We start from the raw sequence: 17093 nt of genomic DNA, 5'->3' as shown, positions 1-17093 counted from the left end.
CGCGATGACTCAGCCTCCACCGCCGGCCTTCCCTGAAGGAGGAACAGCAGAGCAGGTGGCACGTCCTGACTCTGCAGCGTGTGGCCCCTGGTGAGTGGCGGGGCCAACTCGGAACTGGAGTCGCAGGCCGCCAACGACCTGCCTCCAGCCCTTCTCCGGCTCTGCCTCTTAAGTGCAGCCGTGAGCACCTCCACCTCTGAGCGGTCACCGGCAAGTGGCACGACCAAGAACAGGGCGCTGGCAGGAGCACCGGTGGGGGCCCTTGTCGGTCGCAGCTGTGGTCTTAGTGTGGTTCCCAGCAGGTGCCCAAAGACGTAAGTGGCGCAACGGTGCCCTCCCTCTGGCCCGCCTGTCCCCACCCGCGCACCCAGGCTTTGCGCGCACGCTGGGCCTCACCGCAGCCTTGCCGACCGCCTTTATTGGGTGCTCAGCCCCGGGGCTCTACACGCACGCGCTGGGGTGGGGGTGGTGGAACAGGGGTGTCACTCAGAGCGGGGACCCCCCGCGCGAGGAGGGGTGGCTGGTGACGGCGCGTAGCCCTGAGGACAAGCGGGGGCAAGAGCCTGGGCCCCCGGACCTCTCCGTGCTCCTCGGAGCGGACCCGGCGCGGGGGCGAGCGGAGTAGCGACCGGACTGCCCGTGGATGGCTCCCCCAGTCCCGGGCTCACTTGGGGGCATTGAAGGGCACGGTCCGCTGGTTCATGGGGTTGTCGGGAGAGCGCAGCCACTCCTTCTTGAGCAGCTGCTTCAGCTGCGACAGCCGCATGTTGGGGTTCTCCTGCTTGAGCCGCGGCAGCTGGGCCTCCTCGAAGGCGGTGAAGGCCGCCCGCATGCGCCGCTCCGGGTGCCGGTCTGCAGCCTCCTCCGCCACACTGGGGGTGGACGGCCGCGTCAGCGCTCAGTGCGGGACTCAGCCCCGCCCCCGAGGGCCCGGCCCCGCCCCTGAGGGCTCAGCCCCGCCCCAGAGGACCTGGCCCCGCCCCTGAGGACTCAGCTCCACCCCTGAGGGCTAGGCCCCGCCCCCTGAGGACTCAGCCCCATCCCAGAGGACCTGGCCCCGCCCCTGAGGACTCAGCTCCACCCCTGAGGGCTCTGCCCCGCCCCAGAGGACCTGGCCCCGCCCCTGAGGACTCAGCTCCACCCCTGAGGGCTAGGCCCCGCCCCCTGAGGACTCAGCCCCATCCCAGAGGACCTGGCCCCGCCCCTGAGGACTCAGCCCCGCCCCCTGAGGACTCAGCCCCGCCCCAGAGGACCTGGCCCCGCCCCTGAGGACTCAGCTCTACCCCTGAGGGCTAGGCCCCGCCCCCGAGGACTCAGCCCCGCCCCTGAGGACTCAGCCCCATCCCAGAGGACCTGGCCCCGCCCCTGAGCACTCAGCCCCGCCCCCGAGGACCCGGCCCCGCCCCTGAGGGCTCAGCCCCGCCCCAGAGGACCTGGCCCCGCCCCTGAGGACTCAGCTCCACCCCTGAGGGCTAGGCCCCGCCCCAGAGGACCTGGCCCCACCCCTGAGGACTCAGCTCCATCCCTGAGGGCTAGGCTCCGCCCCCTGAGGACTCAGCCCCGCCCCCTGAGGACCCAGCCCCACCCCTGAGGACTCGGCCCCGCCCCTGAGGACTCAGCTCCGCCCCAGAACACCCGGACCCGCCCCTGGGGACTCAGCCCCGCCCCCAGGGCCCGCCCCGCGACCTGAGCACGGCGATGGCGTCCTCGACGGTGCGCGCCTCCACGCTGCCCTCCTCCAGCACGCGGCGGTTCACGTTCTCCTCCAGCGGCACCTCCAGGTGGCTCCTGGCTTTCTCGGCTGGCGGGTGGCGGCGGACACGCACAGCGGCGGGAAGATGAGCGGAGACGCGGAGTTCCGGAGGGACGAGAGACGGCGCGGCAGCGGGAGGAACGGAAACTCACTTACTGGGAAGCCCTCCGGGACCCACCGGCCGGCCCGCCCGCCCCGCGCCCGCCCCGCGCCCTCCCCGCGCCCTCCCCGGCAGCCCAGCGCGGAGGCGCCCCGCGGGCGCTGTGTGTCCTCAGCCCTGGGCCGCACCAGTGCCCGGGAGCGCGAGCCGGGGCGTCGTCCCTGCTCGGAACCAGCCGCCAGGACGGCCGCGGCCCACCCGCCTAGCCTGTCACCGCGCACGGCCAGGCGGCTTCTCCGGGGCCAGGCGGGGCTGTGGGCCTCGGCCGGTCCCTGCAGGGCCCAGAAGCGCAACGCAACTCCGGAGAGGGGGCCCCACCTGGGTCGGGGGTCTCCCTGTGCTGGTGGTCGCGGCGCAGCGTGTCCTCAATCTGGGCGCGGGTGACCTTGCTGGGAGCGGCCACCCGGGGGGCCTTGCCTCCCTTGAGCTTGGAGTCTTCCTCCTCCAGCAGGCGCTGCGTCTCCTTCTTGCGCTCCAGCTGGTCCAGGCGCCTCTTCTCCTTCTCCTCCTGCAGGGACGGGACGGGCAGTCAGGCCCAGGACCCCGCGCGCCCCCGCCGGCATGGGGTCTGGCTTCACCTGAGCCTGCGCGGGCCGGGGCCCTGCTGTGCGCTAGACCCTGTGCTGGGGGCAGGGGGCACAGCCAGGGGGAACGCGGTCCAGGTCCTGCCGCTGGGCCTCCCCTCCTACATGAGCACGGGGACGACGGAGGACCCTTGCCCAGGGCAGGCGGTGGCTCTTGAGGAAGGGGTGCCCCTGGGCCAGAGGAGGGGCAGGCCAGGGGCACTGCTGGGGGACAGGAGAGGCCTTCACAGGCGGTGCAAAGGCCCTGGGGCAGGAACCACTTGGTTGGCTTAGGGGACATGTGGCCTACGGGGGACTTGCCTTTTGCCACCGCCCTCCACCTACCCCAGGGGGCAGGGCAAGGCTGCCACGGGCTCACAAGTTCCCTGCCTCCTGCCCAGCGCCCCCAGAGGGCCCCGCCCCTTGAGCACCTCCCGAACTCTGCCGTCTGCCTCCCACGCGGGGGAGCTCCCCAGGGACACTACCACCTCCAGACAGGCTTGGTGCAACTAAGTTCCAGAAGGGGGGCTGGCATGCCCCCGAGGACACGCCCTGGGCCTCTGACCCCCCACACCCACCTGCAGGACAGGAAAGCGGAGGGGGCGGTTAAAGTCAAGGGTGTCTCAGTGCCCCCTTGGGGCTCCCCCTGCTGTGCGGGGCACCTCTGGGCCTCAGTTTCCCCCTGAGTCAGAGGCAATGTCCCCTGAAGGCTCCCAGCCCCGTGCGAGGCCCGTGCACTCTCTGCACCCATCTGCATGCAACACAGCCCTGCCTCAGGGCCTTTGCACTGGCTGTTCCTCTCTGCCTGGGGCGCCCCCGCTGGCCTCCCCCTCCCCCCCCCAAATCCAACTCCTCCTGAGCTCCCCGTTCCCACCTGCCCCTGCCCCGAGGGGCTCTGTCCCGAGCTGCGAACACCCCCCTTTCCCAGCCTCCTGATAACTTATCGGTCCCAAGGCAGAGGCCCTATTTTGACAGTGCCAGAGAAGGAGCCCGGGGAGGGCGGGCACCTATCGGGCCCGAGTCCTGTTGCCCCGAGGCCCCAGCCCGGCCAGCGCCCGGCGCCCCCGCAGGTGCCAGGCGAAAGCGTGCCGGGGGAATGGACGGCTTCCGGAAGGCCCCGTGGCCCTGGATGGACACGGGGCGCGTGGCTCTCAGCGTCAGGGCTTGGGGAGGGGCCGTGGGCATTTCTGCCTGGCGTCCCTCTGAACTGTCTTGCAAAAAGTCACTGGACGAGGCGGGCAGATCGCTCAAGGTCAGGAGTTCGAAACCAGCCTGAGCGAGACCCCGTCTCTACCAAAAATAGAAAGAAATTAATTGACCAACTAAAAATATATATACAAAAAATTAGCCGGGCATGGTGGTGCGTGCCTGTAGTCCCAGCTACTCGGGAGGCTGAGGCAGGAGGATCACTGAGTCCCGGAGTTTGAGGTTGCTGTGAGCGAGGCTGACGCCATGGCACTCACTCTAGCCTGGGCGAAAGAGCGAGACTCTGTCTCAAAAAAAAAAAAAAAAAAAAAAAAAGCAAAAGCATTTAAAGGTCTCTGTGGATTCAGAGCAGCGGGGTGACGCAGGGGCACAGGGAGGGGACCAGTGACGTCCCACGCCCCTCACACCAGGCAGGCTCCAGCCCTGCGCGGAGACGGGGACGCTCACTCGGACGGCTGGCACGGAGGGTCTCACCTGCCCGGAGCATCTCACCTGCCCAGGGCGGCAGGCGCTGCGGCTGGGGCGGCTCACTGGCGCCACCTACTGCGCCGAGCCCCACCTGGCCTGCGACTCGGACAGCCCGAGCAGCCCCTGAGCAGCGGGTCCCTGGGCTCTCTGCCCTGGGGACCGCCCGGTGCCCTGCAGGCCGTGGAGCCGCCGGGTGCCAGCGATGCCGCCCCCCACCCCCTGCACCAAGTTGCAGCAGCCACACCTGTCCCCGGACATCGCCAGGTGTCCCCCGGGGGCAGAGCTGCTTCGGGGCAAGGACGACCTGTCTAGCCCAACCCTGGCCGCCCCAGGGCCTTTGCACAAGCCGCTTCCTGGCCTCCGCCTCCAGTGTCTCTGGCCCTGCACGCCAGAGCTCCCAGGCGCCCTGGCCTTGCATGCGGGCCGGGCACACCCACCTTGCGCTGCTCCTTCCTCATGACGTGTTTGTCGTCGTCCTTCCAGTAGGCATCCTCCAGCTCCTTCTGCTTCCTGGCATCAGCCGCCGCCTTGGCCTCCGCCCTCCGCGCCCGGGCCGCCGCCGACTTGGTGTTCTCGCCCTGGAACTTCTTGGGCATCCCTCAGCAGGCTGCGGGGGGAGGACGGGGACCGGGCAGTAGGGGCCCGTGGGGCAGCCAGGACCCCCCGGGGCGGGGACGCAGGGACCTTCCCAGTGTTAAACGAGGGCCTTGGCAGGGTGCGGCGGCTCACGCCTGTGATCCCAGCACTCTGGGAGGCCGAGGAGGGAGGATCGCTCGAGGTCAGGAGTTCGAGACCAGCCTGAGCAAGAGCGAGACCCCGTCTGTACTATAAATAGAAAGAAATTAATTGGCCAACTGAACATATATATACAAAAAATGAGCCCAGCATGGTGGCACATGCCTGTAGTCCCAGCTACTCGGGAGGCTGAGGCAGGAGGATCGCTTGAGTCCAGGAGTTGGAGGTTGCTGTGAGCGAGGCTGACGCCACGGCACTCACTCTAGCCTGGGCAACAGAGTGAGACTCTGTGTTAAAAAAAAAAAAAAAGAAAAACTAGAACTAGCCGGGCGTGGTGGCGCATCCCTGTGGTCCCAGCTACCCGGGAGGCTGAGGCAGGAGGATCGCTTGAGCCCAGGAGTCTGAGGTTGCTGTGAGCGAGGCTGACGCCACGGCACTCCAGCCCGGGCGACAGAGTGAGACTCTGTCTCAAAAAAAAGGAAAAAAGAAATTCGCATGATGTAAAATGAAGCCTTGAGCGGTGCCGGGCCGGTGTCCGGCTCCAGGCCGAGTTGCTCAGGCCCGAGAGGACCCGTCCCCGTCAGCAGTGGCTCCGGCCCCCGCGCCTGGCAGCCCCATCCGCTTCCTGTCTCTGCTGCGTGACTGTGCCAGACGCGGCCGTCCTACCGGTGGGGTCACTCACCACGTGGCCTTCTGGTCGGGCTCCTCTCGCTGGGCCGTGGTTTCCCAGGCCCGCCGGGTGGCGGCAAGGCCCCACGCCCCCGCACCACTGGGTGACGCCCACCCCCCGCCCGGGCCCCGCTGTGCCTGTCCCCCGGCCCCTGGACCTACCCCGGGCTCGCTTCTGCTCCCGCCTCTCACGAGTCACTGCTGTGGGCGCCGCGAGGCCGTCAGTGGCCCCTCCCGCCCTGTCACCCCGACACCCGTCCCGAGTCCCCCAGAAGTGAGAGCCAGCCGCCCCACGCCCGCCCCCGCCGCAGGCTGCCCCGCGGGCCGGGCCCGCACAGCAGGGAGGCGCTGCCCAGTCCTGAAGCCGCCTTGCGGGGCGCAGGTGGCACCGAGTGGCAGGGGTCGCCCGCCCCTCCTGCGCCCGTCCGCGTCTGGGCCTGGGCAAAGCGCCCAGCGAGAACAGGCCCAACTGACGGCCCTCGAAGCCTCACCCATGGGGTCGGCCATTATTCCCACGCTGAGGCAGGGGAGATGAGGTGTCCGGCAGGGTCGCACGGCCAGGCGTCTCGCCTCCAAACCCACTTTTCAGGGCCGGGAGGGAAGGCCATGCGGCCGAGACGTTGAGAGCACGCCACCCACAGTGCCAGCCCCGGACGCCGGCGCCCCACGGCCCAGGGCACCTGCCTACGGCATTCTGGGGCCTCAGTTTTCCTCGTCTGGGAAATGGGCTGATGCTCCTCTCTTCCGGATCATTCTCTGCCACCCCGCCCACCGCCAAAGGTCTCGGGGCTCAGACCCTTGCTGAACCTCGGAGACACAGGTCTGGAACCCAAGAATGCAGGGGAATGTGTGTGGGGGCCTTCCTTACCACCAGGCAAGCCCCCGCCCCGCCCCGATCTTCCAGCGGTGAGACTTGTGGGGGGGGGGTCCCATCTCTGGGCCCAGCGGCCGGAAACCCTATCGGCTCTGGCTTGCAAAAAGTTGTACAAAGTTGGCTGGGCGCGGCAGCTCACGCCTGTCATCCCAGCACTCTGGGAGGCCGAGGCGGGAGGATCGATCGAGGTCAGGAGTTCCAAACCAGCCTGAGCAAGAGCGAGACCCCGTCTCTACTATAAATACAAAGAAATTAATTGGCCGACTAACATACATAGAAAAAATGAGCCGGGCATGGTGGCGCACGCCCATAGTCCCAGCTACTGGGGAGGGAGGCTGAGGCAGGAGGATCGGTCAAACATGGGAGTTGGAGGTTGCTGTGAGCGAGGCTGACGCCACGGCACTCACTCTAGCCTGGGCGACAGAGCGAGACTCTGTCTCAAAAATAAAAATGTTGTGCCAAGTGAGTGGCAAACAGCGCCTCAGTGCATTCTCACAGCCCCCCGTAGGTGGCCGCAGAGCCGAGACCTGAAGAAGGGGCCGCAGAGAGCGGGGGCAGGGGGGTTCTGGGCACAAGGCGGGCGGTGACCCAGGGGCAGGGACACAGGCAGGGCTGACCCGGCTCCGACGCCTTCCAGAGCTCCCGGCCACTGTCGCGTGGCTGGCAAGGGGCCGGGGGTGGGAGCCGGGCACGGGAAGAAAGGCCAGGGCGCAGCGGGCAGGGAGAGTGGCCGGAACGCTGGCTGGCGCGGTGCGACCCCACGTCCTCGACCACGTCGCCCCCTGGCCGCACACGGGACAGGTGCTTCCTTTCGTCCCCAGGAACGAGGGTCACTGTCCGTCCGGGTAGCAGACGAGGAGGCCGAGGCTGTCCCCGACGAAACTCGTCCCTGCTGCCCTCCCCGCCCTCCCCTCCTTCCCCAGTCAGCGGCAGCCACACCTGCCTCCTTGCCATTCTTCAAACCTGCCCAGCAGGTTTCCACCCCAGGGCCTTTGCTCGTGCCACGCTCTCCTGCACCTGGATACTCTCTGCTCCTCTTTTTACCTCCTGAACTCCTACTTGGACGTCAGGGCCCAGCTCAGGAGCCACCACCTCCAGGAAGCCTTCCCTGACCACCTCCCTGCCCCCCTACACACGCGCACGGTCTCAGGCCACACACTTCTCTTTGAGGCACTTGTCTGGGTTGTTATTTTATGTTCATTTATATGATTATTTAAGAAAAAAAGTCTTGTCTTCCCCATCAGGTTGGGAGTGAGAAGGTGGCAGTCCCCAAGGCAGGAAGAGAGCCCTCACCAGACCCCGGAATCAACCAGCACTTTTTTGTTTTGTTTTTTTTTTTCACTCTGTCGCCCAGGCTAGAGTGAGTGCCGTGGCGTCAGCCTCGCTCACAGCAACCTCAGACTCCTGGGCTCAAGCGATCCTCCTGCCTCAGCCTCCCGAGTAGCTGGGACTGCAGGCGTGTGCCACCATGCCCGGCTCATTTTTTCTCTATATATTAGTTGGCCAATTAATTCCTTTCTATTTATAGTAGAGACGGGGTCTCGCTCTTGCTCAGGCTGGTCTCGAACTCCTGACCTGGAGCGATCCTCCTGCCCCGGCCTCCCAGAGTGCCGGGATGACAGGCGTGAGCCACCATGCACCCGGCCTCAACCAGCACCTCGAATTGGCTTTCCCAACCTCCGGAACCGTCAGAGAAGAAATGCCTGCTGTGAACCCCGCTAGTCTGCGGTGTGTAGCCACGGCAGCCCCGGCTAGCTGACAGGGACACGCTTTCTTCTCCGGGTGGCAAACGCTCGAGCACACGTGGCGTCACTTAACCAACACGCTTGCATCTCACCTAGCAGGAGTGGGAGGCCGTGGGAGGCCGGGGAAGGGGGTGGGGGGCCCGTGAGCTTGGCGCCTGCCCGGGACCCCCAGGCTAGCAGGAAGCCACACAAGCAGCGAGGGTCACAAATCGCCACCAGAGCGGTGCCGGGGACACGCGGGGCGCCGGGGAAGCCCCAGGGGTGTGTGTGGGGGGGTGCTTGTGACCCGGCCGGGGTCACACAGGTGCCTGGAGGAGACACCTACGGCAAGGCCTGCAGGAGGCAGGCCAGGACGAGGCGCCAAGTGCATCCGGGGCGGTGGGCAGGCTGCAGGGCGCCGGGCCGGGACGCCCAGCCCGCGGGTCACACGGAACCAGAACCCCCCGAGGGGTCTGCCAGGGGCGGCAGGAGCTGGGAGCCCAGGCGGGGTCCCCGGGGCGCTCGGGGTGCGCGGAGAAGGGCATCAAGTCGCGCGTGACTGAGCGGGTGAGGACGCGAGGGAACAGAGGGCGAAGCGCAACGCCGCCTCCTCCACGAAGCCCTCCGGGCTGTCCCTGCGGGGCTCCCCGAGCCCCGGCTCTCCCGCGAGCGGCCGGGGCGCCCGCACCCCACCCGGCACCCTCGGGGCCGGAAGCCGCCGCGGGGCAGGGCCGGGCCGGGCGGCCTCGGACAAGAGGCTGCTCCTCTCCGGGCTTCGGCCGTCTGCTCGGGAGCGGGGCACGGCCCCCACCCCGGGAGCCGCCGGGACTCGACGCCGGAAGTGCCCCCGTTTCCCAGCACCCCACCTCCCACGGCAGGGGCCCCGGCCGGGCACCCCCCGCCGGGCCGCCCGCCCCCCAACACCGGCTCCGCCCGCGCCGCAGCCGCTCCTACCTCCTTCCCCCAGCGCCGGCCCGGTCGCGCCTCCGTGACGTCACCGCGGGGCCTGCGCGCCGACTCCCCTGGCGGCGCGCGCTCCGGGCGTGTCAGCGCCGTCGCCATGTTGGTAAAGGAAGTGCCGGCGGGCTTCACCCCGCGCTGAGTCCATCAGCCATTTCTTTGTGGCTTCAGAGAGCGGGTACTTCGTAAACCCTCACCCGCTGCGCTCACTCTATACATTGACGAAGCCGGAGGGGGCAGGTGGAAGCCGAAGTCCGGAACGTCTCCTTTACAAAGATGGCCGCCGCCCGGATGAAAGATGGCGGCGGCGACTTCACGAGCGGCGCGGCGTCAGGCGGGCGCCGGCCGGCCGGCCGCCAGGGCGCGCCCGTGGTCCGTGCGCGGACGTGGACCGGCTGCGCCCCGGGGAGGAGGAGGCGGCGTGTCTGCAGGTCTTCGCCGCCGTCACTCTTTGAACTCGCCTCCGCAGCGCGGGGCCTCTGCGTCCCACCTGGGACGCTGGGGCGGGGCAGGGGAGAGGAGGGAGCGGAGAAATGACACTTCACGCTGTCCAGCTGGGGAAACTGAGGCACAGAGAGACCGGGAGTTGAACTGGGCCGCCACGTGACCGCGAGTGGGCTCAAATGTCCTTGCTCCTGCCAGTCCCTCACCCTGGGTGGCTGAGCCCCCTCCCCGCCTCGTGCAATGTTGTTTGTTGGGTTTTTTGTTTTTGTTTTTTTTTTTTTGAGACAGGGTCTCGCTCTGTTGCCCAGGCTAGAGTGAGTGCCGTGGCGTCAGCCTCGCTCACAGCAACCTCAGACTCCTGGGCTCCAGCGATCCTCCTGCCTCGGCCTCCTCCCGAGTAGCTGGGACTACAGGCATGCGCCACCATGCCCGGCTAATTTTTTCTATATATATTAGTTGGCCAGTTAATTTCTTTCTATTTACAGTAGAGACGGGGTCTCGCTCTTGCTCAGGCTGGTCTCGAACTCCTGACCTCGAGCGATCCTCCCGCCTTGGCCTCCCAGAGTGCTAGGGTTACAGGTGTGAGCCGCCGCGCCCGGCCGGAGTCAGTCTTGATGGCCTCTTGTCCTTGTCTCATTGGAGTCTTTCCCTTTGTAATGTTGTTTATTATTTTACTCGGCAGTTGGGTTCCGGGCGCCTTCGAGGCCTGCAGCTCCGGCTCTCCCACGTTTCCTGCGCCCTGGTCTACACGAAGGGCAGCAGCGGGGACCTGAGGACAGTCTCGGAGGCCCGAGGACGGTCGCACCAGCCTGGCTGTGGGGGGAGCATCAGCGAAGCCATCTGGGGGCGGTTGAGGCGGGACTCGGGGGCCAGCACCGAGGCCGGTCTCCGAAAGGCGACAGTGCTGGGACCTGAGCCAGCCGGTGCCCCGAGGCTGCCCTGGCCGGCGGGTCTCCTTCCTCTCCCCCGTCGGCTCCTCAAGCAGAGCCTGGCCCTGCCAGCGGCTAGCGGCGGTCCTGCCTCGGGGAGTCCACCCGGGAAATGTCCTCTTTCCCCGTGGCCCGATCCCCGCCTGCCTCCAGGCCTCGGCCCCAAATACGCCTTCCTCAAAGAGACCCTCCCCAGCCGGGCGCGGAGGCTCACGCCTGTCATCCCAGCACTCTGGGACGCCGAGGCAGGAGGATCCCTTGAGGTCAGGAGTTCGAGACCAGCCTGAGCAAGAGTGAGACCCCGTCTCTACCATAAATAGAAGGAAATTAATTGGCCAACTAACATATATAGAAAAAATCAGCCGGGCATGGTGGTGCATGCCTGTAGTCCCAGCTACTCAGGAGGCTGAGGCAGGAGGATCGCTTGAGCCCAGGAGTTTGAGGTTGCTGTGAGCTAGGCTGACACCACGGCACTCACTCTAGCCCAGGCAACAGAGCGAGACTCTGTCTCAAAAAACATAAAGTAAAATAAAAATATATAGAAAAAATTAGCCGGGCATGGTGGCACACACCTGTAGTCCCAGGTACTCGGGAGGCTGAGGCAGGAGGATCGCTTGAGCCCAGGAGTCTGAGGTTGCTGTGAGCGAGGCTGACGCCACGGCACTCACTCTAGCCCGGGCGACAGAGCGAGACTCTGTCTCAAAAAAGAAAGAGACCCTCCCCGACACCCCTAGCCCCCACCGTCCCCGCACCACGTCCCCAGGTGAAATTGCCGCAGCGTCTCCAGCCCTGGTTTTTTCTCCATTTCCTTCCCCGCATCCGCTGGGCCCGTGGGCGTCGGCTGTTTGTGTCTGGCCTCCGCGGCTGTGGAGCTGGAGGTGAGCAGGCGTCGCCGGCGGCCCCAGGGTGGGGCCTCGGCGAAGGCGACAACACCTTGTTGCCTTCCACCCATGCGGAGCCGGACTCCTCACGCCTTCCCAGATGTGACAGGGCAGCCGCTTACCTCATGTTGACATAACTTAGGGTGGCAAGTCAAGCGCGCTGTTCTGGAACGAGCCGAGGCCTCTGCAAGGTGACTGCCGCCGCCTGCCCGGCGCCCCCGCCGCCCCGCACGTGGGGCTCTGGCTGCCGCCTCCGCCGGGTCCCTCGCCCGCAGGTGCGCGTGCTCAGGTGAGCGGCCAGAGCCCGCCCTGCGTCCAGGCTCCGGGTCTCCGGGCCCAGAGTCAGAAATGCACACGACGAAAGATTGCGGTCGTAGCCACGGCCAAAAGAAACGTGCCCAGGCTGGAAACCGGGTCACGGAGGCGCAGTAACCCTCCTGGCCGATTGAATAGGGCTTCTCGGAGGAGGTGGCATTTAAGCAGCGTTCTAAAGCTTGGAGACAGCTGGGTAAAGAGAGGCAGGCAAGGCTGTGCTGGGCAGGGGGAAGGGCGTATGTGTGGGTGTGAGTGTAAAGTGAGAAAAAAGCAGGCCTGACTCGCGGTGGTTCCCGCCCGTATTCCTAGCAGCACTTTGGGAGGCTGAGGATCCCTTGAGGTCAGGAGTTTGAGACCAGCCTGGGCAACATAGCAAGACCCCATCTCTACAAGAAATGGATCAGCTGGGTGTGGTGGCACGTGCCAGCCCGTAGTCCCAGCTACCTGGGAGGCTGAGGCAGGAGGCTGGCTTGAGCCCAGGAATTCGAGGCTACGGTGAGCCATGGTCGGGCCACGGCACTCCAGCTTGGGCGAGAGTGAGACCCTGCCAGTCTCAAAGAACAACAACAACAACAAAAAGCAACCGATCTCTGCGAGCTGGGAGTTGGCCTGGCGCTCACAGCGAAGCCTGGGAGTTCTCCGGCTGAGCACAGAGGGTTTCCCGGCCGGCAGCATCACAGAGGCCTCTCGACCAGGAGGGGGCGAGGCGAAAGCGACAGCCCTCCGCACTCATGTCCTGACCACAGGTGCAAACAGGGCACTGTCCAAAGCACAAGAATGGCCAGACCTCTCCACCTTCCGGCTGGCGGGAGCAACTCCTTGATCTCACTGACCCCGCGTGGCTGCCGTTCACTTCCCTGCCTCCTAGCGGGGGGAAAATCTTAAACGCTTACAGGAAGTGTCCCTACTTGCTACTTGCATCCGATCCAAAGCCTCGTGCCACTTTTCTTTTTTTTTCCTTTTTTTCTTGAGACAGAGTCTCACTCTGTCGCCCGGCTAGAGTGAGTGCCGTGGCGTCAGCCTCGCTCACAGCAACCTCAGACTCCTGGGCTCAAGCGATCCTCCTGCCTCAGCCTCCCGAGTAGCTGGGACTACAGGCATGCGCCACCACGCCCGGCTCATTTTTTCTATATATATTAGTTGGCCAATTAATTTCTTTCTATTTTTAGTAGAGACGGGGTCTCGCTCTTGCTCAGGCTGGATTCGAACTCCTGACCTAGACCGATCCTCCCGTCTCGGCCTCCCTGAGTGCTGGGATGACAGGCGTGAGCCTCCGGGCCCGGCCTCACTTCACTTGTTTCCACGGGAAAGGCTGGAGGTTCTCCGGTGTGTGTGACCCCACACACCGCGGGACAGGCCACCTTCCCCACCCCCGCGCCCCTGCCCGGAGTCTCGGGCGCGGAGGCGAGCCGCCAGGTCCAGCCTCTCCCCTCTGTCCTCCTCCGCCCCGGCCCCCAGCTCCGGCCTCCTTAGAGGCCAGGGGGCATCTGCAGGCGTCTGGTCCCCAAAGCAAATGTTTGAGCAATGACCGAATTCAACAAACACCCTGAGCTGTCGTGGGAGGTGACGGGGCCAGGGTGGCAGGGGCAGGGACTGGGCGTGAGGTGGTGACCAAACCGGTCGAGGTCACACAGCCTCTGTCTGCTTCCCAGGGCCGGCCCCTCTCCTCGGGGCCCCCGTTGGCCTTGGGCGTGTCTCCCCTTCGACCGACAGCCGCAGGCGGGCACCGCTTCCCCCACATCAGATACGGGCCTCGCCCGCTGCGGGGCCTCTCCCGGCTCGGAACCGTCCGCTTCCTCCTCCCGCGCACCCGTTGTTGCAGGTCAGGGAGGGGAGGCTTGGCGTGAGGGGCCCGCCCAGCACCTAAGCAGCAAAGCCGAGACTGGAACCCTGGCCGGGCTTGGTGGCTGACACCTGTCATTGCAGCACACTGGGAGGCCGAGGCAGGAGGATCGCTTGAGGCCAGCCTGGACAACATAGTGAGACCCTGTGTCTCCTTTTTTTTTGAGACAGAGTCTCGCTTTGTTGCCCAGGCTAGAGTGAGTGCCGTGGCGTCAGCCTCGCTCACAGCAACCTCAGACTCCTGGGCTCAAGCGATCCTCCTGCCTCAGCCTCCCGAGTAGCTGGGACTACAAGCATGCGCCACCATGCCCGGCTCATTTTTTCTATATATATTAGTTGGCCAATTAATTTCTTCCTATTTATAGTAGAGACAGGGTCTCGATCTTGCTCAGGCTGGTCTCAAACTCCTGACCTCGAGCGATCTGCCCGCCTCGGCCTGCCAGAGTGCTGGGATTACAAGGGCCTGGCTTCTTGACAGCTCCCCTGCTGCACCAGAGCCAGCAGGAATTCAGGGCCTGGCCCTGGGCCTGGGCTGCAGATGCCAAGGTCAGCGGGGGAGACGGAGGCAAGCCTGTGGCCCCGTGGAGTGGTCGGTCCCAGGACTGAGGCCCGGAGGGTGAGGAGGTGCGGGGGGCGGGGGGTGGTGCCGCCCAGGCTGCTGAGGCGGGCAGCTGCCCCTCCGAGGACGGGGTTCGGGTGGGCTGGGAGCTGCTGGCCGAGGGTCCCCAGCGCTGAGTTTCCCCCAAGGCCCCAGGACTCCGGCGGCTCAGCTGCGGGCCGAGATGCCGGGAAGGGGTCAGGAGCCCTGGTGCCTGCAAAAATGCCGACTAAAATATTAGCAAGTCGGGCACAGCTGCGCTCTGAAAGACGCCCTGCCGGCAGCACGCAGGGCTCATTCCAAAGAGGCAGGGAAAGGCCAGCCTCGGAAAGCGGCTTCGTGAAGTCCACGGGGAGATGAAAGGAGGAAAACACCGCATGGTCAGGTCGCCGGGCCGCAAAAACATCGGATAAGATTCAGCAAACACTTCCTAAGCTTTTTTTTTTTTTTTTGAGACAGAGTCTCACTTTGTTGCCCAGGCTAGAGTGAGTGCCGTGGCGTCAGCCTAGCTCACAGCAACCTCAAACTCCTGGGCTCAAGCGATCCTCCTGCCTCAGCCTCCCGAGTAGCTGGGACTACAGGCATGCGCCACCATGCCCGGCTAATTTTTTGTACATATATTTTTAGTTGGTCAATTAACTTCTATTTTTAGTAGAGACGGGGTCTCTCGCTCAGGATGGTTTCGAACTCCTGACCTCGAGCAGTCCGCCCGCCTCGGCCTCCCAGAGTGCCGGGATCACAGGCGTGAGCCACCGCGCCCGGCCACACTTCCTAAGCTTTTTTAAAAAGTTCTTATTAGGCCGGGCGCGGCAGCTCACGCCTGTGATCCTGGCACTCTGGGAGGCCGAGGCGGGTGGATCGCTCAAGGTCAGGAGTTCAAGACCAGCCTGAGCAAGAGCGAGACCCCGTCTCTACTAACAATAGAAAGAAATTAATTGGCCAACTAAAAATATATGTAAAAAATGAGCCGGGCGTGGTGGCGCATGCCTGTGGTCCCAGCTACTCGGGAGGCTGAGGCCAGGGCACTCTAGCCCAGGCGACAGAGCGAGACACTGTCTCAAAAAAAAAGGAGGTGGAGGCTGCAGTGAGCTGTGATGACGCCAGTGCACTCCAGCCTGGGCGACAGAGCAAGACCTGGTCTCAAAGGAAAAAAGAATGAACGAAGGAAAAATACACAAATGTAGAAAGCCCAGGAACAAGCCCAGCCATTTCGCGCCTGGATACTTACCCCGAGAGAAATGAGCTGAGCGCACCCTCTGTGGTTCCGGGTGGACGCGGATTTGGGGTTCAGCCCAGTACAGGGAGCTCTGCTGCCAGGCGGGCAGGGCATGGCCCTCCCCAGGGAAAGGGGAGCCCTGGTAGGTGCGTGAGCAAGGGCCTCGGCGGCCCGGCTGGCTGCCTCCCTGCCCTAGGGAGAGGAGCGGAGGAGGGGCGGAGGGCCCCGACTTGCGCTGGTTCAATACCGAGTTTTCAACCTTATGACGGTGGGAAAGCCATACAAATTCCACAGAAACCATACTTTGGGGCGGCATTCAACAAGTTATATGAAGGCCGGGCGCGGTGGCTCACGCCTGTAATCCTAGCACTTTGGGAGGCCGAGGCGGGCAGATTGCTCAAGGTCAGGAGTTCGAAACCAGCTTGAGCGAGAGCGAGACCCCGTCTCTACCAAAAATAGAAAGAAATTAATTGACCAACTAAAAATATATATACAAAAAAATTAGCCGGGCGTGGTGGCGCGTGCCTGCAGTCCCAGCTACTCGGGAGGCTGAGGCAGGAGGATCGCTGGAGTCCAGGAGTTTGAGGTTGCTGTGAGCGAGGCTGACGCCACGGCACTCACATTAGCCTGGGCGACAGAGCGAGACTCTGTCTCAAAAAAAAAAAAAAAAATCAAGTTATATGAGACTATTCAACACTTTATTATAAAATGACCTTTGTCTTAGAGAATTTTGCCCAGCCTGTAGTTTAACGATCTGGGCACGCTTTTTTGTTTTGTTTTCAGAGACAGGGTCTTGCTCTGTCACCCAGGCTGGAGTGCAGAGGCACAATCACAGGTCACTGCAGCCTCCAACTCCTGAGCTCAAACGATCCTCCTGCCTCAGCCTCCCAAATAGCTGGGACTACAAGCACTGACCACCACATCCAGCTAGTTTTTCCTATATTATTGATAGAGATGAGGTCTCGCTGTGTTGTCCATGCTGGTCTCAAACCTCAACCTGCCAAAGTGCTGGCATGCCGGGCGTGAGCCACTACGCCCGGCCCTCTGGGCACAGTTCAGGTAGGCCAGGCTAAGCTTTGAGGTTTGTTAGGTTAGATGTATTAATGCAATTTTTTTTTTTTTGAGACAGTCTCACTCTGTCACCCAGGCTAGAGTGCCGTGGCGTCAGCCTCGCTCACAGCAACCTCAGACTCCTGGGCTCAGGCGATCCTCCTGCCTCAGCCTCCCCAGTAGCTGGGACTACAGGCATGCGCCACCATGCCCGGCTGATTTTTTCTATGTATTTTTAGTTGGCCAATTAATTTCTTTCTATTTATAGTAGAGACGGGGTCTCACTCTTGCTCAGGCTGGTCTCCAACTCCTGACCTCGAGCGATCCACCGCCTCGGCCTCCCAGAGTGCTGGGATGACAGGCGTGAGCCACCTCGCCCCGCCTATTAAATGCATTTTTGACTTACAATATTTTCATCCTACAATGAGTTTGTCGGGGGCGGGGGGTGACCCTGTCGCAAGTGGAGGAACGTCTTGCGTATGTTGGCGCCAAGCCTTGCATGTCGGTATTCCCAGCAACTTTATCTGTGAGCCCCAAAGCTGGAAACAACCCGGATGCCCCTCCACCGTTGTTAAGGGTGACAGTTTCGGGTCCTGCGGAACCCTACTGGGCAAAACCAGGGAGTGCGAGGTCGGTACAGGGAACCCCACGGAGGGGCTGGGAGGAGCGGTGAGACGGGCTTGCTCTGCCCGCTCAGGGGGGCCTG

General features: G+C 64.3%; 1 protein-coding gene across 1 annotated transcript; it reads right to left on the bottom strand.

Annotated features, from left to right (window-relative positions):
- Window positions 1–400: 400 nt before the first annotated feature.
- On the bottom strand, window positions 401–9156 carry CCDC124 (coiled-coil domain containing 124). Its single transcript, XM_012735691.2, has 5 exons — window positions 9107–9156; window positions 4588–4757; window positions 2232–2421; window positions 1687–1801; window positions 401–872 (listed from the first exon to the last, which is right to left on the bottom strand). Exons 2-5 carry the CDS (start codon window positions 4744–4746, stop codon window positions 665–667), a joined length of 672 nt encoding a protein of 223 aa, XP_012591145.1. The 5' UTR covers window positions 4747–4757; window positions 9107–9156; the 3' UTR covers window positions 401–664.
- Between the last annotated feature and the right edge of the window lie 7937 nt (window positions 9157–17093).

This window comes from Microcebus murinus, chromosome 4 (genome assembly GCF_040939455.1).
Source record: "Microcebus murinus isolate Inina chromosome 4, M.murinus_Inina_mat1.0, whole genome shotgun sequence".
NCBI lineage: Eukaryota > Metazoa > Chordata > Mammalia > Primates > Cheirogaleidae > Microcebus > Microcebus murinus.
This window is presented reverse-complemented; position numbering and strand designations above follow the sequence as displayed.